Source organism: Macaca fascicularis, chromosome 1 (genome assembly GCF_037993035.2).
Source record: "Macaca fascicularis isolate 582-1 chromosome 1, T2T-MFA8v1.1".
Lineage (NCBI taxonomy): Eukaryota > Metazoa > Chordata > Mammalia > Primates > Cercopithecidae > Macaca > Macaca fascicularis.
This window is the reverse complement of record NC_088375.1, coordinates 195109035-195133945: the sequence shown is the minus strand read 5'-3', so window position 1 is coordinate 195133945 and position 24911 is coordinate 195109035. Positions and strand designations below refer to the sequence as shown.

The window sequence follows — 24911 nt, the reverse complement described above, 5'->3', positions numbered from 1 at the left end:
CGGGTCAGGCCTGTCCCCGATCCTGAAGGGCTTGGCCCAGTTGGGGAGAAAACTTCACATAAGCAGCCGAGGATACTGCGGGGTGCCCAGGCACAACCGCGGGTCACGAGGGGCTGCGGCTCCCAGGGAAGGGGCAGCTCATTCTGATGGAGGCTCCTGGGAAAGACCTGGAGGAGCCAGGGGGAGAGAGGGGCCTTCTGGGTGGCAGGGACAGCCAGGACAGGCCTCTGGAGTGCCGGTCGCCAGGGTGCATCAGGGCAAAAGATGGGGTCAGGAAAGGTGGCTGGAGAGTGGCCGTCAGCTTGAACCGACCTGAGCCTGAGGGCTCTGGGCCACCACTTGGTTCTCACCCTGCCTCTCTCAACTGGAAGCCCGCAGGGCCTCGGCCCCACCCCGCCCAGCCCTCACCAAAGATCCCTGGGAGTCGGTTGGCCTGCGGCAGCTCGTTAGTTTTCTTCGGCTGCCTCCTTCTCAGTGGCCTCACTGCCCGAGGGGTGCGGATGGGACTCGGACTGGCCCTGAAGAAAGTAACCACGAAAGGCTGTCGGGAGCGCGGGGCCCGTTGACCCAGCAGGCCGGCCAGGCCAGGATCCACGCTGTGCCCTGCGACAGAAAGGAGAGAGGGGTCACTCGCGGGCAGTGGCCCTGCAGCGGACACAGCAGGGATCTCTCTGCCGGGGCCTGGGCAGGTCCAGGAGCGTGAAGGCTGAGGACCCGAGGGTCCCTGCTGAGCCTCAGTTTCCACATCTGAAGCCTGGAGTCCTTGGTCCACCCTCAGCCAATCCACATCTCCTGGGGGCAGATCTGGAGGGTGGGAGGGGGGCCTTGGTGAGCTGCGGGCGGTGTTATTAGTGACAGCCGTGACACAGACACTTGTGAAGTGTTTTACAAGTTTAAAGATTTTTCCTATGGATCACCTCATTGGGTCCTTACAGTAATCCTGCAGCTCCTTCTTCACAGGAGACCCAGAGTCCTACTGCCAGTGACTTCGAGAACCAGCGCTCCCACCTCGGTCAAAGGACCCCGAGGCCTGTGTTCTGTCTTCCATCCCGCACTTTCTGGGGTGTGAATGTCAAATTTATCACCGAGACAGTTGTGGCAGCATCTGCCAAGTTTAGTGAGTGCTTGTTCTGCTGGGCACAGCCCAAAAGCAGGGCATTAACTGTCTCCCTAATGCCCATAAGGGAGACGCCAGGCAAAGCATAGACATTGGAATCAAGTCCCAGAGCCCAGGTTTCAGCCTGGGGCAGTCCCATTCCAGACCCCAAGTTCTTATGCACGAGCTGGGTTTATGGACAGAAAAGAAAGAAAGAAAAGGCTGAAGCAGAGATCTGACCTGGGCCTCAGCCCCAGGAGAAGTGAAGCCTGTAAACAGGGGATTGTCCCCCACAGCTGCTTCCAGACTGAGGATGCCACTAAAAACATGATAACTAACCCTGGAGACACCAAGCCTCACCAATAAAACTGTGCATCCTCCTATACTTGTTTGGATTTCAATAACCTTTCTATTGTAAAAGCAATTAAGAAACTTTTGAGGCCAGGCAAGGTGGCTCACGCTTGTACTCCCAGCACTTTGGGAGGCCAAGGTGGGAGGATTGCTTGAACCTAGGCATTTGAGATCAGCCTGGGCAACATAGTGAGACCCTGGTTCAACAAAAAAATAAAAACAAAAATTAGCTGGGCATGGTGGTGAACTACCCGCGAGGCTGAGGTGGGAGGACTACTTGAGCCTGGGAGGTTGAGGCTGCAGTGAGGTGTGATTGTGTCACCACACTCCAGCTGGGCGACAGAGTGAGCGTCTGTTTCAAGAAAAAAAAAAAAAACAAAAAACTTTTTTCTGGTTGTTTAAAGAAGTCTCCACAATAAACATTTCAAATGTATAAAATCCCTTGGAGCAGTACACTGTAATTTACTTGATATTGGCTCATCATTAGACATGTAGGTTATTTCCTGGCTTTCATGATAAAGATGGAGTGCAATGGAGCCTCCTCGCTCCGTGCATGGGTGAAATTTCCTGATACTGAATTGCAGAAGCATGATTACCAGCTCACTTTCATGTCTCCTTAAACAGTGCCAGTTGTTCATTTTATACGAGAGCACATTTCACCTCCACGTTATAAGCACAGATGTACACACGTATGTACACACATGCATATGTTTGTATAAACACACAGATGCACATACTCTTAGAAATTATACATACAGATGTATTTATTCCTACGTAGTTCTTCAGTACACCCTACAGGTCAAGGACACTGCCTGCCCCACCCTCAGTCCCACTCAAAGGTCAGCCCTTAAGCAGCTGTGCCTCAGCCCTGGTGTCCCTTGGCCACTTGATTGAACAACCAGTTAATCCAGAGACTAACCTTTGACGTGTGACATCATCTGCCACAAACAAATGCGCTGGCAGGAGAGCCTCCCTCCCTCTCAGGAGCATGGACAAGAGCTGCTGAGACAGGGAGGCTGTGAGCTGCAGATGCTAACATGGAGAGGAGGCCCAGAGAGAATCCACTGGGCAGGGCTTGAGTCATGGTGAGTCAAGGTTATGGGGAAGCAGCAGAAATACAAGGAACAGAGCCAGGGCACAGAGGAAAAGGTAAGTGAGGTCACAATGGGGAGAGAACAGAGCAGCCTGAGTGGGCTGGTGACAGTAACCAGCCCGGGCACTGGAGTGTCACTCTGCGGACTGGCTGACACATGGGGACGACCTGGGGCCCAGGGCAGCCCTCCAGGCTGCATGTGCGGCTCTGTCCTGCGATTCCCTGGGGAGCCCTGGCAGCGTTGGGGCCAGAGGGGCCATCAGTCCCGCATGCTTTGCTCACTATTTGCTTCTGTGCAGCTGTGTTCAAGGGTCTTACGGTGGTGTCCCAGACACAGGATAGAATGTCGCATTAGATCAGTTACACCACAAACCCTCACAGAGCCCCTCTGAGCCAGGCCTGGCTTGGGTGCTGGGAACCCCTCTGTAGGCCTCACAGGCCAGGCAAGCCTGACTGGGGACCGCTGGAAGCAGATAATTCCAGTTCCCATTTTACAGAAGTAGAAACTAAGGCCCAGAGAGAGTAGCAACTGTATGTCCAAGGTCCCAGACCAAGGTGGGTCGGAGCCAGGATTGTCATATAATTTTCCAGCAAACAGCAGGGCACAGTTGGGTATGGCTGGGCGAGATGGGGGTGGCGAAGGGGACTAAAAGCTGGTCTCAGTTCAGAGCCCTGCATCTGGCAGGCCTGGAGAAGCTTCCCCACCCCCAGCCCTCTCCTTCCAGAGCTCAGAGCCTCCCTTCTCCATCAGCTCTGCTTCTTTCCCACCCATTCTTGGGCAGGACTCCCTGGCTCCAGCTGGCTGCAAGGAAGGCCAGACAGTCCAGGTGGGGGGCTCTCAGGCTGCCCAGCTGTGGGCAGACCCCTTCTAGAAAGGCAGAGGCGGAGGCCTAGAGGGTCACTTGTCTGCTTCTAGATACCTCGGCCTTTTCCACATTGCTTCTGGGAAACTCCTGACACCTAGGGCAAATCAGGTGCCCCTCGCCAGGAGCCCCAAAAGGCACCCCACTGCCCACTAGATGACATTTCATTTCAAGCCCCGACCCAGACCATAGTCCCTGGCCCCTTTCCCACACCCCCAGGCTGTTCCCTCCATGAGTGCCAACTCTCCCTGCCCCGCTCTCCTTCCCAGGATCTGGCCTTTCCTGCAGGGCGGGGCTCCAATGGGCCCCTTGGAAAATCTGTCCTTGACCAGCGAGAACTTACTGCTCTGACCACATTCCCCCATTGGCCTGGGAACCCCCAGAGCTACACTTACGCCATGCATGCACCATGCCAGGCTTGGTTGTCAACAGCAAGCGCCCACACGTGCGCGCGCACACACACACACACACACACACAATCTTTTCTTAATTTTAGTTTTTCAGACTATAGATTCAGGAGGAAATGCCTCACAGCCTCTTGGGTTACAACGGTTCATCACACAAGCGGCCAGTTTGGGCCTCCATCCCAGAGAGGAAGGCCTAAATGTCTGGTCTGGATGACGCAGGAACAATTCAAATGAAGTTGAGAAAACTCATCTAGTCCCTTGGTTAGGGTTCTAGAACTCCTCCTGTCCTAGGCTGTAGCCTTTGGCCACACACAGATAGAGGAAGCTTCCTGGTGGATTTCAGCACCCGCAGCCTCTCCCCTCTCAGTCTCTCCCATCACCCGGTCCCTTCCCTTGGAGATGGTCCTGCTTTCCTTCTAGAGACATCTAGAAGTTTGACATCTGATAGGTCCCAGGAGGAGAGATGTGGGAGGAGGAGGGGAGGCTTCATGGAAACAAATTTTAACAAGAAAGGCCCCAGAAGAAATATCAGCGAAATTCTGTCTAAAAAAGAAAAAAAAAAATTACAGTAAGCTAAGGTTAATTGGTCCAACTCAGTGGCTCATGTCTGTAATCCCAGCACTTTGGGAGGCTGAGGCAGGTGGATCACTTGAGCTCAGGAGTTCGAGACCAGCCTGGGCAACATGGTGAAACTCCATTTCTACAAAATAAATAAACATACAAAATAATCAGGCATTGTGATGTGTGCCTGTAGTCCCAGTTACTCAGGAGGCTGAGTTGGGAGGATTGCTTGAGCCCAGGTGGCAGACGTTGCAGTGAGATCACACCACTGCACTCCAGCCTGAGAGCCGGATCCCGTCTCAAAAGAAAAAAAAGAAAAGAAAAAAAAGAACAAAGAAAAAAAAAAAACAAGCTTGTTAAGACAGCATGTCTTCCAATCACAAACTCACATCTTTGCTCGCCTATTTCTCACTGCAGTAGTAAAATGGCTCTTTAGGTGTACTCTGGGTGGAGTGATTTTCTCCCTCATCAGTTTTTATCCCCATTTCATGGTTCGAGTACCAGGGAGGCGCTTGAATGAAATCCTGCTGTTTATGCGCTGGCGCTGTGCACGCTCTGTGTAAACATCACAGAGCAAAGCGGACACCCATTCCTCACCACTGCAGACCTGCGCCTTGCTGTGCTCGAGGAACACAGTAAGGAGCTGATCTGTTTTCCTGTTGTTTTTAATTAAAATCGCAGCTCTCTGGAGGAGCACAGTCCACCTAGGGAGGAAAGTTGGAGGCCAGCAGCAAACGCCTCCCTGCGCTGGGTAAATGCATTCCTGCGGTAACCGACGTCCCCTGAGGAACCCGGTGGGACCCCCTGAGGAGTGCACCCCCCCCCCAGATCTGGGTCCCATCAGGGTGCCACCTGCTGCATGGGCCTGAGGTTCGGGCACACAGCAAAGGCACACCCCGTGCTCTTTTTGATGTCGTCCACGGTCAGGCCCTCCCAGAGCTCCGTCAGCGTCAACCCTCTCTTCCTGTGCACGTCAAACACGGCCTTCTCAGTGATGATGCGGTCCACGCACTGCTTCCCGGTCAGTGGCATGGTGCATTTCTCCATGATCTTAGGGATGTTGTCCTTTGTGCAGTGCTCCATGGTGACCACCACTCTGGTCTTCGGACTGGACACCAAGTCCATGGCACCGCCCATGCCTTTCACCTTCTTGCCAGGGATCATCCAGTTTGCCAGGTCGCCGTATCTGGAAACCTGCATGGCTCCGAGCATGGTTAGGTGGAGGTGTCCCCCTCGGATCATGGCGAAGGAGTCGTCGCTGGCGAAGAAGCAGCCCCCGGGAAGCACCGTGACGGTCTGTTTGCCTGCATTGATGACGTCGGCATCCACCTCATCTTCCGTGGGAAACGGGCCCAGGCCCAGGATCCCGTTCTCGCTGTGAAGATGCACGGTCATGCTGGGGCTGATGAAGTTGCTGGCCATCAGGGGGATGCCTATGCCCAGATTGGCGTACATGCCGTCCTCAAATTCCAGAGCTGCGCGTCTGATGATGCGCGTCCTGGCGTCCTCTTTGATTTTGGCGTCTCCATCTTCCTCTTTCCGGATCGTCAAGCGCTCAATTCGTTTCTCGTATTTCTGCCCCTTTATCACACGATCTACATAAATGTTTGGAACGTGGATGTCTTCTGGGGGAAAAGTCCCCACGTCCACGATCTCTTCCACCTCCACCGCCGTGACGTCTGCAGCTTTGCACATGGGCACGTTGAAATTGCGGGCGCTCCCCCTGAAGACCACGTTTCCTGCCCGGTCGGCCTTCCACCCTTTCACCAGGGCGAAGTCCGCCCGGATGGCGCGCTCCAAAAGGAAGTGGTCGCCTTGGAACTCCCTCACCTCTCGGGGCTGGCTCATGATAGCCCGGTGGCCGTCCGGGGTGTAGCGGATGGGGGCGCCCCCTTCCTGGACCAGGGTCCCGTAGCCCGTGGGGGTGTAGAAGGCGGGTACCCCGGCGCCCCCCGCGCGGATGCGCTCAGCCAGGGTGCCCTGGGGTGTGAGCTCCAGCTCCAGCTCTCCTGCCAGGTACTGGCTCTCGCACAGCGTGTTCTCGCCCACGTAGGAACAGACGATGCGGCGGATCTGCCTGGAGGCCATCAGGAGGCCCAGGCCGAAGTCCTCCACGCCCACGTTGCTGCTGACCACCTGCAAGTCCTTCACGCCGGTCCTGAGCAGCGCGGCGATCAGGTTCTCGGGGATCCCGCAGAGCCCGAAGCCCCCGACCATGATGGTCGCCCCGTCAGAGATGTCCTTCACCATCTCCACCGGGTCCGTGTAGAACTTGGCGCGGGGCCGGGGACTGGTGGTAAAGCGGCGGGCGCAGCCCTGGGATAGCGCGAGCCCTGAGCCGCGGGCGGGAACCCCGCGCCCGAGCGCCGACGCCAGGAGCCGCAGCGCCGCCATGGTTGGCCCGGGTCAGAGGCCAGGAGAGGCGGTGTGCGCCCCGCGTGCGCCCCGGGGTCCCGCGTCACAGAGCAGAGAGGACGCCAGCGCCCTGACGCACTCCCGCCCAGCAGGTCTCCCCCGCCAGGCGCAGGCTCTAGGCCAGGCCCGCGACCCACCACAGGGAGGGGGCCGCTCCCCCGCTCCGCCCTGGGCTGGGGGCCCCCGTGTCAGTTCTCCGTGTCCAGCGCACAGGCCCAGGGCGCAGGACAGAGTTGAGGTCAAGCTCCACGTGGAGGGCACCGGCCTGATCCCCTTCTGCCCCAGTGGAGCCTCAGGCACAAACTCCAACCGCCCCGCCCAAGCTTCCCCCAGCTTCCCCAGCTCATTAGAGACAGCAAATATCTAATGAGCAGGCGCTGCTGGGTGACACCGACAGTCATGACCACCCTCACTGGGCATCACTCTGTGCCAAGCACCCTCCTTTAATCCTGTGACAACACGGAGAGTGAGTGCCCCCCCCACTACAGTCCCCCAGAGCTCAGGTTCACCCCTCACTGTGAGAGTGGGGACACTATCCCTCACCTTCATCAGGAAGGGTCCCCGCTCTGAAGAGTCTCCAGCCTTGTCCTCTGCATCCCCCTGCCCTCTCCACCTCCCCCACTCCAGCTCCCTGCTCCAACTTGTGTGGAATTTTGCAGTTTTCTTCCCTCTGCACAGAATCACTCCATCACCACAGCAGGGTGCAGGCGTCTCCTCACCTGTAAAGGACCTGCCTTGTCCCGGGTTCTCTCCAGCCCCAGCCCATGTCTCTGCTCCCCTTCCCCAGCAAAGGTTCTGGAAAGAGCTGTCTCCTGCCTCCACTGCCTGTCTCCCTCCACCTCCCCAGTCAGACCCACACTCCACGGAGATTTGGGCCATCAGCAACCTCTGTGATGGCAAAACCCTCGGTCACTTCTCTGTTCTTGCCTTCAGTGCCCACAGCTGGACACAAACGACAAACCCTTGCATCTGGAAACACTTGACTCTGGTGTCTTGGTCACCTCGTCCTCCAGGTGTCCTGCTCCCTCCCTGGCTGGTCTCTGTGGGCTCGCTGTGGCCCCTCCTTGTGAGGTCTCTGGATGTTGGAGGTCCCACTGCTCTGGGCCAGGCCCTCTTTCTTCTCCATCACTACCTCCTTCCCTAGATGATCTGGTCCCACCCCATGCTTTAAATCCACTTACATGCCAGCACTTCCCTCGCCTGGGTCTTCACACTCACCTGTCCCTGGAATGGCATTTCCATGAGGACCAGTGAGCTCAGTAACATCCCAGGGGGCTCAGTGATATTCCAGCCAAAAAAGAACCCTTGGCCACACACCTCAAATGTGCCCTTCATTTATCTTTCCCCAAAAAGAAAAATCTATTGGAAAAAATCCACTGGTTCCATCCACACATCATTCAGGCTTCCTCCCGTTCCCTCACCTCCTCGCCAGCTATAAGCATGTCCTGACACTGAAATCGACTCATCTTTCTCCATCTCCACTGCTACCAACAGGCCGCTCACAGCGCCCACCTGCACCACTGTGGGGCCCCCACGAGTCTCTGTGACTTCACTCTTGTCCCTCTCAGTCTGCTCTCCCCACTGAAGTCAGGGGGTTCCTTATTTTATGCATATATTCAGTAAAGTTTTAATTTTACAACAGTTGATAGTTACATAAAAATTTGCAAAGATAGTACAGAGGCTGAGGTGGGAGGATCGCCGGAGCCCAGGAGTTGGAGGTTACCGTGAGCTGCAATTGCACCACTGCACTCCACCCTGAGCAACAGAGCCAAACCCTGTCTCAAAGAAAAAAAAAAACCACACAAGGAGTTCCCATATACCTGGACCCAGTTTCCCCTGGGAAATGTTAATAGTTTACACTAGTAGGGTACCTTTCTCATAACTAATGGACCAATACTGATATCTTATTATTAAGTAAACACCATGATTGATCTGGATTTCCTAACTTTCCCCTAATGCCCTTTTGCTGGTCCAGGATTCCACCCAGGACCCCACATGCACTGAGCTGGTCGTCTTAGGTGCCTCTGGGCTCTTCCAATTTCCCAACCTTCCCTTTTTTTTGATGAGCTTGGCGGTTTTGAGAAGTGTTTGCCAGGTATTCTGCGGAACGCCTTTCTCTTTGGGTTTGATGGTCTTCTTGTGGTTGGACTGGGGTTTCAGGTTCACAGCGGGGGGGCCTCTGAAGCTCAGTGGTCTGCTCCTTCCCTTACACCCAGTGCACATGCTAGCCCCGTGCCAGTCACTGCAGTGGGGCTTCCTCACCTGGCTGAGGCGCTGCGCGTCAGGTACCCCACGCCCTGTCCACAGGGCACTTTCAGGAAGCAAGTCATTGTGCGGCCCACGGAAGGGGTGGGGAGCTCTGCTCCACCCTGAGAGGGGGTCATCTCAGAGGGTTCTCTTTTAAAACCTGAATCAGATCCTGTCGTCCACCACCGCTATTAAATAAAATCAACGACGCTAAGAACCTCACCGCCTGGCCCTGGTTCACCCTGACTCAGAATGGCCCCTGGGACCCCCACCCTCACTGCTGCTCCATGGCGCCCCCTTGCCGGGCCTCAAACACGCCCATCTCATGCCCACTTTGGCCTTTGTCTTCCTACTGCCTGGCATAAAAGAGGCTCTCCCCAATTTCACCTGTGGAATGAACAAGGGCATGAATCCCCATCCTACAGAAGAGAAGACAGGGTCTGGAAAGGTAAGTCCCAGCCAAGGTCACTGAGGCAGGGCACTGCCGAGCTGGGCTTCAAACCCAGCCTCCTGGCCTCAGTGTCTGAGGATACAGCCACTTCCCCTCCTTCCCTTCCCAGGACAGAAACTCCCAGGGTGGAGGCTCCTCTGTGGGAGGAACCGCCTGATTCCTGGGAAGCAGAGGGAGAGGAGGGAGCGCCCCCACTGGGCCAGACCTTGTGCCTTGGACCTCAGTGACCCTCGCAGCGGGCACAGCTGGTGAGGCCGGGAGCCCAGGGCCACAGGAAGCTGCTGCCTGTGCTGGCACAGAGAAGCCCCAGGGGCTGCTCCCACAGAGCCCCCAGCCTCACCGTCCTCAGTCTCCACATAGAGGCGGAGTCCCAGGTCCTTGTGACGCTTCAGCAACCAGCGGTCACTGGCTGCTGTGACGTCCAGCACCAGCCAGCCCTCGTCCCCAGCTCGGAGCGTCTGAAGATCCAAAAAGAACAAGTCAGACTCCCTGTGGACACGAAAGAACAATTAACCGGCGGCCGGCACAGCTGCCTCTGTGTCTTCAGGACCCGCTGGGGGCTGTCACCGGGGCATCTCCTACCTGACTCTGCCTGTGCCCCTTCTGAGCCTCATCTCACCGCCTCAGCCCACAGAGGTGTACACATGAGGAAACTGAGGCTCAGTGGTTCAATGAGCTGTTCAAGTCCCCATAGCCAGGATGGCAGGGCAGGGACTTGAAGGCAGGACTGTCACTGGGGCTCTTCCCGCAGTGCAGGGGGCTCGGGCCAAGCATCTTTCCCGTCTTTGAGGGTCTCTTTCGGGTCCTCTGGGAAGTGTTCCACCAACCCCCACTCCCTGCTGGGTTGCCTTGACCATGAGACTGTGAGGCGGGCAGGGACAGGGGCACCTGGGCCAAGGGGAAGGCACCTGTTGGCCTGCTCCTGGACCACCTGGAACATGCTGACGTGGAGGGTCCTGTTGAGCAGGTGGATGCTGGGCACCTTGTAAATCCGGAACTCCGCAGCTGTGACCGCCTCCCCATCCGGGATCTGGGTCAGGTCAAAGCGGAACTCCTTCCAGTGGGGCTCCCAGTGGCCCAGGGCATGATCTCGCTCCACTAGAAGACAAAGCAGAGCTGGGCTGGCGCTCGGAATGGCTCGGACTTTGGAGTGGGCAGAGCTGGTGTGAGCCACCGCCCCCAGCCACCCACCACTCAAGGTGGAGGGGACCCAGGGAGGCCTGGCGGGGCCGGTTTCCTTTTGTGCAAATGTTTGTTCCAGGCTTGGTCCCAGGGAGCAGACAGGGCTGAGAGGCCCTGCAGCCAGGCTCAGCCTGAGCCCTGCACCTGGCTGGTGCTCAACAGACCCCAGGCTCCAAACCCCAAACTCCCAATGCTCCCCTTCTCGATCTGGCTGATCCTGGGACCCGGACATGAGACAGAGGAGGGGGCCTCCTCTGGGAGCTTCCAGGCTAAAGGGAAGATGGACATTGGACCCAAGGCAGAAAAGGGCCCCGGCCCTGCAGGGAAACCTGGTAGACAGGGACAAAACCGACATCACCGACGGCATCTCGGGGGACACAAGCCATCCAGAGCCTGCCCACTGCCTGGATGGGAGGTGTGGCAGGGGAGGGCTCAGGGCTGACAGCTGAGCTGGGCTGAGGCATGAGTGCAAATCTGCCATGGGTCAGGGAGACGGGCCCTGCAGGGGCCGGCCAGCCAGGGCAGAGGGCCAGAGCAGAGGGGCCTGAGGGCAAGGCAGGGAAAGCAAGCACCAGGAAACAGCAGAGGGCAGGAGACCGACATTTCCTTTCTGGAACAAGGTGGAGGAGGAAGGAGGGAAACGTGGAAAGGAACAAGAAAAACCAGGGCAGGAGTGACAACTCCCGGAGAGGCCAGTCAGGTGCTGGGGAAGTTGGAGGGTCTCACTGGGCGGTGGGATCTGAGCAGGTGGCATCTGAACTGGCTTTGAAGGGTAGGATGGGGTCTTGGTAGGTGGAGAAGGTGGCGGGGAGGGTGCTCTAGGGAGAGGGGACCTCACATGCGCAGGGGTGGAGGCGCCCACAGGTCAGCAATGCTGGGGACAGCACATGAGCTCTGCTGCGGCCTGCCTGCTGAGGGTGCCAATCCCGGGCCAGGAGCCTGGGCTTCGCTTCTGGCCAGTGGGGAGCACAGGGGATGGGGGCAGCAGGGGGGCGGCGTGAGGGGCGGGGAATTAGAAGACACGGTGGAGGCGAGGGTAGAGGCCAGGCTGGAGGTGAGATGGGCAGCAGGGCCCCGTGGCGGGGGCTGGCCTGCCAATCAAACAAAGGCTGCAGTTGTGGAATAAAGCCCACATTTCCCCAAGTGTCTGGAAATACCCGGGACGCTATATTTAGGGAAGTCTCACTTTAGCATCCTGTCCCTCTCAAACTCTAGAAATCTGTGTTTCCGGAAAGCAGGGGTGGGAGCCGCCCAGTGCCTTCCCCAAAACCCAACACTGAGATTTCAATGATATGTTAGTCTTTTAAAAAATGTTCTCTGGTTACTGGGCTCAGTGACCACAGTCAGGTTTGTAAAAGCACCAGGCTGTGCGGGCCGAGGCGGATGTGGGGAGCACTTCCTGTCCTCGCAGTGGGGACCTGGTCCAGCCATGGGCAGGCGAACAGCTGTGCAGGGCAGGGGACGGGGTCAGACGTGTGTGGGCAGGAGGAGGTGGCCGCTCATCCCAGCCCAGGGCGGAGAAGGAATGACCGTGCCTTGTTCCACAGCACCCGAGGGTGTCTTCTGAAGTCTTACTTTTTGGTCAGAAATAACACTTTGAATTATGTTTTTCTAAATAAATGTATTCTTTCACTCATCTAATAAGTTCATCATGTTTAATTTAGAAATACATTTATCCAGTTCTTACTGTGTGTACAAACTGTTCTGGGCACTGAAAATACAACAATGAACAAGATGGACATTGTCACACAATGTGTCCATGGACACACACATGGAGTTTATGGCCTAATGGAAGACATGAAATATCAACAAAAAGCAAGTAAAATATAGGATGTCGTTTCTTGGTTCTACTGTAAATGCTGTGAAGGAAACAGAAAAGGTTATGGGCTTACGAGTAATGGGTGCTTTTCACAGGGCTCCGCATGGCCTTGGAGAAGGAAAAAGATTAAGATCAGACTATTCTCTCAGGCGTTGCTGATAGGAATGCTGTGTAGAGGAGGAATTTAGCAACACCTAGCCAAATTACATATGAATTTACCCTTTGACACAAGAATTCCAAAGACATATTGGCAAAAATATGAAAAGACATTTGCAGAGAGCAATTCGTTGGTCACAGGAAACAGACCAAGCTATACCTGGTTCCACAGGCACCTCTAAATGTTTATTTCCTACAAAATCATAAAAGCTGCCCCAAATGGTCTAACGCTGAACCGGCTTCTGTCTGGGGAAGCAGCAAATGAATCTGCTTTCTAAACCACCTAAACCACCTTAATGTGACTCCCGGGAAAATAAACAATCATGAATCGCCAACCTGTGCTGATGGAACCCTCAGCTTCCTCCTCCAGCCTCGGATAAAGCAAACTTCGGAAGCAACCCCATGCTTCCAGGAAAGGCCCGGGTGGGCAGCAGGTGGCTTCCACTGGCCACATGTGGGGCCCTGTGCTTGCCACTCCAGTCTAGGCCTCCAGATGCCAAACTGCGACCCTCAGCCCAACATCAACAAGAACTCTGGCTATTTTTGTGCTCTGGGCAATTTAGTCTCACCCAGACAACCTAAATTTGTCTTATTTCTGACCAAAAATATGGGACTTCAAAAGACGCCCTCATCCTCCAGCTCAGAACAGAATCTTGTGGCCTGTGAGCGGTCCCACCTCCCCTCAGACCCTCCCCAGCCCCGAAGGGCCCACAGGAAGAGTGTCCCAGGGCCCTCCCTGCGCTGGCCCTGCCATCTGTCCCTCGGGCCTCTTGTGCCTTCTGCCTGCAGACGCCTCCCGCAGAGTCCCTCCTGGAAGCTGCTCTCCCCAGGCGGCCCTGTCCCTCTCAGTCCGGCTGAGAAGCCTCCCAGTCCTCAGACCCCAGGCAGGTCAGGCTTTCAACCTCTCCTGGCCCCCATGCCAGGGCTTGCTGTCTCTGGTTCAGCTGTTCCTCTGGACAGTGAGCCCTTGGAGGGCTGGGATGGAGCCACGTGGGTGGACACGGGAGGCTCACATGTTAGCTCATCGGCCGCTGTGTTCCAGGGCCCCAGAGCGGGGGTGCCCCAGCACCTTCTTCCCAAGGGCCTCTTGTCCCCAGGACAGCGGCTCAGTGTCCGGCACTCAGAGCGCTGGGTATCACTGCCAGTCTGGGTGTGGCTACCATGTCCCCGTGTGACTCCGTCAGAAGCCACCGACATTCCCATTGCTGTGGACCTGCCTACTCTCCCGGCCTGGCCCCTGAAGGTGGACAGTGGCTCCCCCAGAGCCCAGGGCACATGGGATGGGCCTGCCTGGCTGGTCCCACAGGCAGCAAAGGCGGGGGTTGGGAGGGGCCACTTCAGACCCAAAACAAGGCTTGGGCCCCACAGCCTCTGCAGGCCAAGGGAGGGTGGGACTCATGACCTGTTGGTTCTACATCCTAAAGGGGCTTCTCCCACCCAGAAATCTCAGCACCGCCTCCAGGCAGGCCCAGGCCTCCATGCTGAGGTATTTCCAGCCGGGTCTCATCACTGGCTTGCTTCAAGGGCTGTTTCCATAAATGGTGCTGCTCTCATAATTACCAGTCCAGGCCTCAGACGGCTCTGGACCCCAAATTAAAAGGGAACACCCACACATACCACCACATCAAGCCCGCCAAGGCCAAGAATAGATCCCAGGAGATGTAAGCAAGAAAGATGCAATTCCTCCAGTGAAATCCCAGGAAAGAACTGAACTGTGGGAATTTTCCAGAAAGAAGTGGTCAGTGACACATCCTCTCTTGCCTGTGGGAAAGAGGTTCCGGGAGGAGGGGGGCTGGGTGCACCTCCCCACCCTGTGCCTCACCCCAGAGGAGCCCCCATCAGCAGGCAGGGGGTGGGCACATTCTTCGGTCAGAGCTGGAAAGGCCTTCAGGCAACCCTGCAGAGATGGGGAAACTGAGGCCAAGGAGGGGCAGAGGGTTTCCAGGGTTAGATTAGAGGCCCGTGTCAGATTAGAGGCCCGTGATGTGGATGTTCACACTTGGGGCCAGTGTGAAACGAGTGGCCCTGGAGTTCAATGGGACATATTGGGATGGGGGGGTCACCCGTCAACAAGGCCCTCCTGTCAACAGACACCTGAGAATGCCCGTGAAGCCACCTTCCTCCAGGCGGGGCCCTGCGGGGTCTTGGGGTCCCAGGGGAGGGCCCAGGGAGCTGTGGCACCCATTGTTAGCCCCCACACAGACAGGGAGGGCCGGCCCCACTCTGTCCCACCTGACCAGGCCCAGCCTTCTCCCCACTCTTGACACTCCCTGCCTCTTGCTGAGTTCCTCTTTCCCTCAATTTCCTGCCACTCAAGGGCTGGGTGCACCATGGGGGCGTGCCGGGAAAAGTCAGACTTGGTCTCTATTCTCAGGTTGTTCAGGGGATGCTGGGAAGTAGGAGAAAGGGGGCTAGGTGTGCCCCTGCATCACACAGACAGAAAGCGACTGGAATCCCAAGAGAAGTGCACGCAATGCAGGACAAGTGCTCTGGTGACGGTCGTAGTCACGTACAGGGCTTTGGAAGAAGGAGGCAGAGAAAACTTTCCTTGAAAACATGTTCAAGAGGGGTGGAAGAACTCTGAGGAAGAGAACTGAAGAGTCACCTAGGGAAAGGCTGAGAGGCGGGACATGCTGTTCCAGGTCGCACTTTTGAAGCACTGACCTGTGTGTCAGGCACCATGCTGGGCACATGTGGTACCTCCTTTCTGTTCATGCTAACCTGACTGTGTTAGTTATCTGTTGCTAGGTAACTCATTATGCAAATGTAGCAGTTTAAAACAACAAACACATATTGTTGCACATTGTTCTCAGGGCCAATAATCCAGGAACTTAGCTGGGTAGGCCTGGATCAGGGTCTCTCATGAGGTCACAGTCAAGCTGTCAGCTAGGGCTGCAGTCTCTGAAGACTTAGCTGGGGATGACTGATGCACTTCTAAGCTCTGTCTTTAGCTGCTCACCATGTGGCCCTCTCCACAGGGCTGCTCACCTCATGACCTCCCCCAGAATGAGGCATCTGAGAGATGGAAGCCACAGTCTTTTATAGACTAATCCTGGCAGGGACCTATCACTAGGGTCATATTCTATTGGTCACACAGACCAGCACTGGCACATGTCGGAGGGGACACAGAACTCTGCGCATGCCAGGAGGCGGGACCATTGAAGGCCATGGTGAAGGCAGCACCACGACAACCCTGTAGGGAACATTATTCATCCCAGGTTATAGATGAGCGCACTAAAGATCCCGGAAGTTAACTGATTTGCACAAGGCCGCAACTGGAGGCATCCAAGGTGGGATTCAGGTCTAAGTCTGTCTGGACTCCAAAGTCCACATTCGTTTCTCCTCATTCACGGCCTCTCCAAGCTGCAGCTATGTCAAGGGAACACCAAGCGGTGCAGTTGACTAGAACGCTGAACTCGGAATGCCAGGCTGGGGAAACCTGAATTCCATTCTGGCTTGAAGGGACACACAGAAGCTCCTGAGCAGGAAAAGCCATAATGGGATTTTCACTTCAAGAACTGACATTTCAAAAACATGCAAGAGGCCAGGCGCAGTGGCTCACACCTGTCATCTCAGCACTTTAGGAGGCCGGGGTGGGTGGATGGCTTGAACCCAGGAGATGAAGACCAGCCTGGGCAATATCATGAGACCTCGTCTCTATAAAAAGTGCTTAAAAATTAGCTGGGCATGGTGGTGGGCACCTGTACTCCCCAGCTACTTGGGAGGCTGAGGTGGGAGGATCATTTGAGCCTGAGAGGTTGAGACTGCAGCAAGCTGTGATCGTGCCACTGCACTCCAGCCTGGGTGACACAGCGAGACCCCATCTCCCGCCAGGAGCCATGCCTCCTCTCCTTTGGCCTTGTTTGTCTCCCAGAAAATGAGAGAAGGATCTTGTCGGTCTTCTGCACTGTTGAACCCTCACACCCATGTTTGCCAAGTGGGTAATGGACATTTCTCCCATTTGGGGATCATTTATATTGAGTAGTCTTTGGGCCTCTCTTTCTCAGTAAATGAGTAGACTTTGGGTTGGGCTGGGGCTGTGCTTTTATTAGCCCCCAAGATAAACAGGAAGGGGAACAGCACACAGTAGGTTTGCAGCAGTGCTTGCTAAGGAGTGTTCATAGACTGCTCTTAAAGCCCTGAACGAGTCAACTTTCTCCATACCCGGGTCTTGCTGCCATCAACTTCCCCAGAACCCTGGTGTGCAGGGTCCAGGACTGTTGAGAAGGAACGGCTGCTGCTCAAGATAGAGCCAGCAGTTAAAGGAAATTACCAACTTTTGCTTCTGGTCTTGCCACTAACCAGCTGGCCTTGGGCTAAAAACAAATAAAGCTGACATTTATTGAGCACTGACCAGCCACTCTTTTCATAATTTTACACAAATTAACTCATTTAATACTCTTAATCATCCAATGAGGTAGCTCTCCCATTTTACAGATGAGGAAACTGAGGCTCAGAACATTAAATAAATTAGACTATAATCGTATAAACTGTATCTTAGGTTAAGCTCTCTGGGCAACAGACACTGAGTCAGAAAATTTACTGGGAAAACTGGAAACTTTACTGCTTTTTGTAGTGAATAAAGGGAGCAAGTTTCAGAAACAACCAAAACAAAGGACTCAGACAACTGTGACCGCACGGGGAGCTCTGGGGCTGGTGGCCCTTCAGAGCTGTCTCTCCTTAAGGCAAGGGGGCTGGGCACCGATACTGCCATAGACCAGCTATTGGATGTGGGGTGTCCCCAGGGATGGTGTCTAACCTCGGGCAGCTTCTTAGGGCTCAGTCAATCAATACCTAGAGAAGGGCCAGGCATGGTGGCTCACACCTGTAATCCCAGTACTTTGGGAGGTCGAGGCTGGTGGATCACCTGAGGTCAGGAGTTTGAGACCAGCCTGACCAACATGGTGAAACCCCATCTCTACTAAAAATACAAAATTAGCCGGGTGTGGTGACGGGTGAAATTCCATCTCAAAACACAAACAAACAAACAAAACCTAGAGAAGGACTCCCCTGTGAGCTGTCAGCAGCCAGCACTCCAGGCAGCTGGGTCGTGAGCGACTCAATGCTGAAGAGAAGCTCTGGGAAGCCCCCCACAGCATCCACTACAAGGAGGCCTAGGTGGAATGGGGATTTCACCCAGGCAGCCTGGGTCAGATCCTGGAGCTATGCTTTTTACTACTCTGCTCTAGGTCCCTAAGTAAATGACTGGGGGTCGGGGCATAATCCCACAGGTCCTTCCCTCATAATACCCACAGTCACTTATTGAGCAGTGCCAGACACTTGCTAAGTTTTGTTTTTGGTTTTATTTTATTTTATTTATATATTTATTTATCTTTTCAGATGGAGTTTCGCTCCTGTTGCCGAGGCTGGGGTGTAATGGTACGATCTCGGCTCACTGCAACCTCCATCTCCCAGATTCAAGTGATTCTCCTGCCTCAGCCTCCCAAGTAGCTGGGATTACAGGCACCCGCCACCACACCTGGCTAATATTTGTATTTTTCGTAGAGACGGGGTTTCACCATGTTGGCCAGGTTGGTCTTGAACTCCTGACTTCAGGTTATCTGCCCCTCCTCGGCCTCCCAAAGTGCTGGGATTACAGGTGTGAGCCACCGTGCCTGGCCAGACACTTGCTAAGTTTTTATGTGCTATAACCTATTTAATCATTGTATTATGATACAGGCATTATTATTATTATTTAGACAGAGTCTCACTCTCCCAGGCAACCTCCATCTCCCAGGTTCCAGCAATTCTCTCCCCTCAGCTACCCGAGTAGCTGGGACTGCAGGTCCGCGCTACCATGCCCGGCTAATTTTTTTTGTATTTTTAGTAGAGACAAGGTTTCACCATGTTGGCCAGGCTGGCCTGGAACTCCTGACCCCAAGTGATCCACCTGCCAAGGCCTCCCAAAGTGGTGGGATTACAGGTGCACGCCACCACACCTGGCCAGATACAGGCATTATTATCCCAGTTTTTAAGATGAGGAAACTGAGATGCTGAGACTTTAAATGACCTGTTCAACAGCTCATAGCTCTCAAGCAGTAGACCCAGAATTGAAAGCCAGTGAGCCCCACTCCAGGGTCACTAACCACCACTCTGCTGCCCCACCCCCAGGGCCTACCCTCCTACAGCTGTGTAGCTGCTATCTGCTCCTGTGGGTCTGTGCATCCAGGACCCGGGGCCAGTCACTTATACTCTTTGAGACTCAGCTTCCTCCTCTGTGAATGAAGGCAGTCGTAATCACTTACTCCAGGGATGAGAAAACACTGCAGAAATGGGTAGGACTAGTCACTAGGGATCCAAAGTATGCACCGTTCTGGTGGCCAGACAGAACTTTGGGGAAAAGGGACCCACCTTAAACTCTTGGACAGGCAAATACCTTTGGGCATACAGTCACCCTAATATTTGACTTTTAAGATGGATAAAAGATTTATTGTTAAATTGAAAAACAACAAAGTTGCAAAACAGTGAGCACTAATGTCCCATGCAGTTAAAAAAAGAAAGAAAAGAAAACGCTGGGCATGGTGGTTCACGCCTATAATCCCAGAACTTTGGGAGGCAGAGGCAGGAGGATCAGTTGTTTGAGACAAGCCTGGGCAATACAGTGAGATCCCATCTCTACAAAAGATTTAAAGCAATTAGTTGGACATAGTGGTGCACACCTGTAGTTCTAGCCGTTCAGGAGGCTGAGGTGACAACATTGCTTGAGCCCAGGAGTTCGCAGTTGCAGTGAGCTATGATCATGCCACTGCATTCCAGCCTGGGTGACAGAGACCCTGTCTCTGAAAATAATAATAATATACAAGTGTTAATATTTGTATTGATAAAATATCATGGCTGGTTGGGGGTAGGGAGTGCTGCATTAAAGGATTAAAACACTGATATTCTCTGAGGTACAGGGAGGATTACTTGGGGTTTCATATCATATGTTTCTGAATATATGGTCTGAGCTTTCTATAAGGAAATTATATAATTAATTTATATGATTTGAGTGTTCTAAAAGGAACATGCAGTAGTTCTATAAATCCCAAAACAAACATATTTTTTAAGCAGTAGTCTCAGTTTACATCACAGGTTCCCATTCAACACAGTCCATTTCAGCAGCACACACTGCATTTAATGGTGGGCCAGGCCCTGGGCTGTGTGGAGAGGCAGCTGCTATTCTGGAGAAGAGCAGAGGATGCAGAGGCAGGGAGACAGCCCGCTGTGTGGCCTTGGGAAAACCACGAACCTGCTCTGAGCCTCTCTCTCTTCTCTTTCACACACAGATGTGACGGCAATCGTGAGATACCAATGAAGGAACAGACGTGGAGGCTCTGGGCACATGGGCATCGCTGGGTATCATCTCACACCAACCCAGAACAGCCCCATAAGATGAGTATCTCCATTTTACAGAGGAGGAAACTGAGGCTTGCGGAGGCTGACTGGAAAGCCTAGATCACACTGAGATCAGGTGTCGGTGTCAGGATGTAAATTCTGTGTGTGTGGGTCTTAGGTCAGAAACCCCCAATCTAGCCCTGTTTGTCTCGCCATTGTTCAGCCCCTCCTGTTTCCAGATGGGGCGTGTGTGTCACCCGACAATTACCTTTAGGGCTCATATATGCATTATGTGTCTCTCAAACTAGAGAGTAATCTTCCTGAGGGCAGGGACTTTACTTTTTTCATTGTTGTATCTCCAGCAACTAGAACTGTGCCTGGTCCTTGGTAGGTGCTACAGAACTATTTGCTGAATGAATGAATGGGAAAATGAAACAGGTCCCTAGTAAAGAACCAAAGGCAGTGGCCCTGGGGCCCACGGAGATGGTGCCACCCTTCCAGGTTACATGGCTGGCAAGGGCAGAGCAGGACCCGGGCCAGGTCCTGAATTCCCACTCAGTCCTGTTTCTCCCAAATCCAGACGGCTCTGTTCATCAACACCCCGGTCCATGGCCACTGGAGACCACAGGAGCAAATCTGTCTGGTTCAGGAAGGGGTCAGGACGAAAGTGAAGCTGCCTGCATTCTGATCCTGGCTGGACTTCTGCCTGCTAGTCCTGCGTATGCCTCAGTTTCTCAATCTGGAACATGGGCACCTGCCTCTCCGCTGACATGGGTGGAGAAGGATTGAGAAGGAGTGTGCAGAGGTGGTCCTTCCTACCATCCTTCCTCCCTCAGGAGGGGCCGGGCCGGCCTGAGGCACTGGGGCCAAGCCATGGCGGTGTTGTGAGAAGGCGCCTCTGCCACAGAGCCACAGGGTCAGGGATGGGAGGCACCTTGCTTTTCGGATGCCATCACCGTAGAATGGACGAGAAAGCAGAGGCTCAGGGAAGGGAAGGGCCGTGGCCCAGGACATGCAGGAGTTAATGGCGGGCCCAGGCAGCACAAGAACCTGGGTCCTGCCTCCCAGTTCAGGGCTCTCCCCTCCCTGAGCAGAGAGACCAGGGACAGAATCCAACTGCTCCATCACTGTCCTGCCCAAGAGAGCCCAGGTCTACAGGCTGATATGGATGACAGGCCAGCCGGGGCCCCGGCTCTGACCCCAGCCCTGGCCTCCCATTGCAGCAGACTCTGAACATCAGGACGCAGGCTTGCCTTCCTAAAGCACCTGCTCTGCACAGAGACCTGAGCCATGGCGGGAGGCCTGTGAGAATCCTGCCCCCTGGGTCCCACAGGCTGTCATCAAGAGTTGGGCCCTAGGGGCACCAGGCCTGGCTGTGCAGGAGCCAGATGAGGCTGATAGGAGAGGTGGAGCTGGTGGGAGCAGGTGTGGGAGCCTGGGTGTGGGCGGTGTCACCACAGCGACCCTGCTATTAGATCCCGTGGTGGCCTGTGCCTCTGCCCGCATGCCTGTAATCTCAGCTACTCGGGAGGCTGAGGCAGGAGAAGGGCCACCGACCTCCAGGGGCCTCCAAACATGGAGAAAGCATCCTGGTATATGTCTAATCGGCGCCCCACCCCCACCCCGCCCCATGGCCTCAGTAATTACCAGTTAAAGCTACTCTAACTGAGAGAGTTCTACTAGTGCAGTTAGCAGAGCAGAATAAAGAAGCCCTTCTGACAGCTGGCCACGCCCACCCGCAGCCTGGGCTTCCACTAACAACAACCTGCTTGTTAATCCCGCAGCGCTGGAGGCCCCGGGTCTGCACGAAATGCCCAGAGCTGGGGTGGGAAGAAGCTGGGATTTGGAATCCACAGCCATGGATGTCATACCGGATGTGCTGTGTGGCCCTGGGCTGGCCATTTAACCTCTCTGAGCCCATGAAACAGGGCTGGCAAAAGAGTCTCACATCAATTAAAGGAGGAATGGTAAGGCTGTGAAAGTTCACATGCTACTTTTCATTCTAAAAACAGGCACAAACATTTTTTGGTTGGCTTTTAGAATCCATTTCTAGGTTTTACATGTGTACAAGACACATGGAGATGTTCCTGTCACCTCCAAACTAGGCCACAGCTGGGAGGGCCTGGGGACAACAGTGCCCAGGTCCAGGTTCACCTTCTGAGGGGGAATGGCACAGGCTTTCCATTCCTGCCCCTCTACCAATCACATAACAACCCTGAGGACAGATCACCAGGCACCTCATTTTACAAGGAGCAACCAAGGCTGAGAGGGTGACGAACTTCCCTAAGGTCACACAGAGGGGTAGGCCCTGCGCAATTCCCAGCAACAGCCCCACCAGGCTGGGCATGTCCTGACCCAGGGGATGCCAGGGGAGGCAGGACATGGGCTGAGTGGTGACTCATTCTGATGGTCGACTCCCCCCGGGGACATTCTTGGATGACTCCATCCACAGCTCTTCTTGGTCCTGAGCCCAGTGTCAGCCTGTCCTGATGACAGAGGCCCAGTCCCAGCTTCACGATGGTCTCCTCTGTCCCACATCCCCCACCCTGTCCTCTAACTAGGAAGGCAGCATCCAGATCCCACCAGCCAGATTCCTGTGCCTGCACTGGGCGCTCACCGATGGTGAACGGCTGTCTCCTGCTGCTCACCTCCACCACCAGCTCTTGGGTTGTGGGGAGCAGAGGCTTGGCCATGCCCTCTTCTGCCCTAGTGTAGGAAGCAAATGGCTGACGGCCCCACAAAACCTGCTGCGGCTCAGTCCCCTGTGTTCTTCAGCCCAGACTCCTCAGAAAGCTCTCTGCACCCTGAAAACCTGACCTGACAACAGAAATGTCATCTCACTGGGCACCGGATGGACAGTCAGGCTTCCTGGCTGTCCTGGCTCAGCGGCTTCGAGGCTACACTGTTCTAGGCATGGCGCTGCCTCTCTGAGCCTCACTGTCCTCATCTGGGAGATGGGGATGAAGACCGTGGCTGTTATCAGGGTTGTCGTGAGGATGAAGAATTAATGGGGCAGTTACCCTCTCCCTCCTCTCAGCCCCACAGCTCCCCTACTTTGGGCTGAGCTGTGGTCCTTGGCCCCCAGACCCTGGCCTGTCGCTAGCCACAGACAGGAGGCAAAGCAGATGGGGGACCTGACCAACGGTAACTACACGACCATAGACCAAAGAGTTTAGTACTGGAAAAAAAAATCTCTGAGATCTTAAGAAATAAATCGCTCCAGGCTTTGATACAAGATATTTGCAGACAGGAAAAGCCAGGCTTTGCCTCGGAGAACAAAGTGGGTCCAGCTACCCACTGGGCCATTCCACAGGCCCGGACACTCACCCTATACCAGATCACATCCGAGGTGTTGGGCCCAGGGTGACAAGGCCACAGTCCCTGCCCCACTGAACTGAGCCTGCTCCTTCCCCAGCCGCTCCCCTGACAGCCGCACCTCACCCAGGCTCCGCACAGGGAAGAGCCTGCTGGGGACTCAGGGCAGGCGAGTTAGCTCTGGTCACTCTGATGATGTGACCACAGGTTTCCACGCTGAACTTTGTCCCTCTCCTCAGTACTGCCCTTATCACAGTGACAGCATCCCGGCCTCTGTTTACTCACCTGTCTCCCCAGGACCAGGCTGTCTGCCTGGAGCACCCCAGGTGGGCAAGGACATCACCTGATTCTTACTCCTGGGTGTGTTTGGGGCAGGGTGAAGGCAGCGCCTGGGAGTCCACAGTTCCCCCCACCCTGCTCCTGACCACCCCGCAGCCCAGGGGGCCCCATGACCCTTAGACCTTCCCTATCCACGGCGGTCCCACTCCCCTGTGGTTCGCGTTCACCGTCTGTGACACCCCGTTCGGCCAGGGCCCGGCGGATGCGCGCACTCTCCCCTGTAGCCAGTTTACTCCGAGGGTCCCCGCGCGGGCGGCCGCACTCACCCATGTTGACGAAGCTCATGACCAGGTCGGCGCGGCCCAGGCGCCGCTCCGCGGGCGCGTCGTCCTTGTCGTCGTCGCCGGCCATGGCGTGGTACAAGTCCAGCATGAAGAGCGGCGCGGACGCGGGCAGCTGGGAGGCGGCGGGTGCCACGCGGGGCCGGGGCCGCCCAGGCAGCCCGAGCACCGACAGGATCTCGCGCTGCACGTCCCGGCGCTCGCGCTCTCCCAGACGTCGCTGGGGACAACCAGGCGGGGGTCGCAGGCCGGGGCCGCCCCCGCCCAGCGCGCACAGCGCCAGGCCCAGCAGCCAGAGCGGGCCGGGAAGCGCGGCCATGGCGGGCTGGGGACGCTCAGCGGGCGCGCATCGGCTCCGCGGCCGCCCCTGGGCCCCGGGACGCCCCGACGGCAAGGAGGCTGGGCTTGGCGGGCGGCGCGGCGGGGCGGGGAGGGCCGCGTCCGCGGCCTCAGCACAGTCCCTGGAGGGCCCCCGGCGCGGCACCTGTCCTAGCTCCGGGACTAGAGGACTCGGACGCCACCGCCTCAAGGCCGGGACTACTCTGCGAACTGGGACTGTCAGCCAATTCGTCTGTTGCCGCCGTCCCCACCAGTCCGACTGTGGCCGCGGTCCGCGCAGCGCAGGGCCGACGGGCGAGCTCCGGCAGCGACCCGCGGGGCGCGATTCCCGCGAGTCCCTGCCGCGGCTCAGCCGTCGGTGTCGCCCGCCCCCATCCCTGGACTGACCAATGGAGGCGCGGGGGCGGGGCCTGGGCGCGGAGGCCACGCCCGCGAGTGACCAGTGGAGGCGGCCGGTGTCGCGGGTGGGGCTACCCCGAGGTGCGACCTCGGCGTGCCGGGTGGGCGGCCGCCCGGGCGAGGGGTCCGCAGCCTGGGCGTCAGCGTGGTCATGGCCATCGTGACTCCCGCCGCGGGCCTCGGCGCAGAGATCCTAGGGCCGCGGCGCCGTTCCGGTCCCGCCGGTGGTGCCACCTGGCCGCCCAACCGTGGCGTGCGGGGGTCGCCACCGGGCCCGACACGC

At 56.0% G+C, this 24911-nt stretch overlaps 2 protein-coding genes across 6 annotated transcripts in view; both read right to left on the bottom strand.

The window, feature by feature from the left end:
- BMP8B (bone morphogenetic protein 8b) overlaps positions 1-24557 on the bottom strand; it is a 32102-nt gene extending 7545 nt beyond the window's left edge. For 3 of the 5 annotated variants that reach the window (XR_012422067.1, XM_045373849.3, XM_045373856.3), the window contains exons 1-4: positions 23876-24557; positions 10393-10582; positions 9825-9973; positions 409-603 (exon numbers count right to left, since the gene is read on the bottom strand). Coding sequence is in view for 4 of the 5 variants with exons in the window: in XM_045373849.3 (XP_045229784.2) it covers positions 409-603; positions 9825-9973; positions 10393-10582; positions 23876-24209 (868 nt within the window). In the remaining variant the exon portion in view is untranslated. The remainder of the gene's footprint in view (positions 1-408; positions 604-9824; positions 9974-10392; positions 10583-23875) is intronic. The other 2 variants (XM_074011292.1, XM_074011298.1) reach the window with 1 other exon arrangement.
- Positions 2187-6779, bottom strand: OXCT2 (3-oxoacid CoA-transferase 2). The gene has a single exon (XM_005595945.5). The coding sequence runs from the start codon at positions 6763-6765 to the stop codon at positions 5212-5214; it is 1554 nt and encodes a 517-aa protein (XP_005596002.3). The 5' UTR covers positions 6766-6779; the 3' UTR covers positions 2187-5211.
- Positions 24558-24911: the final 354 nt, after the last annotated feature.

What these genes read in the sequence shown, in the direction of transcription:
- OXCT2 (XM_005595945.5), bottom strand. Translation starts at nt 6,765, where the DNA reads ATGGCGGCGCTGCGGCTCCTGGCGTCGGCGCTCGGGCGCGGGGTTCCC.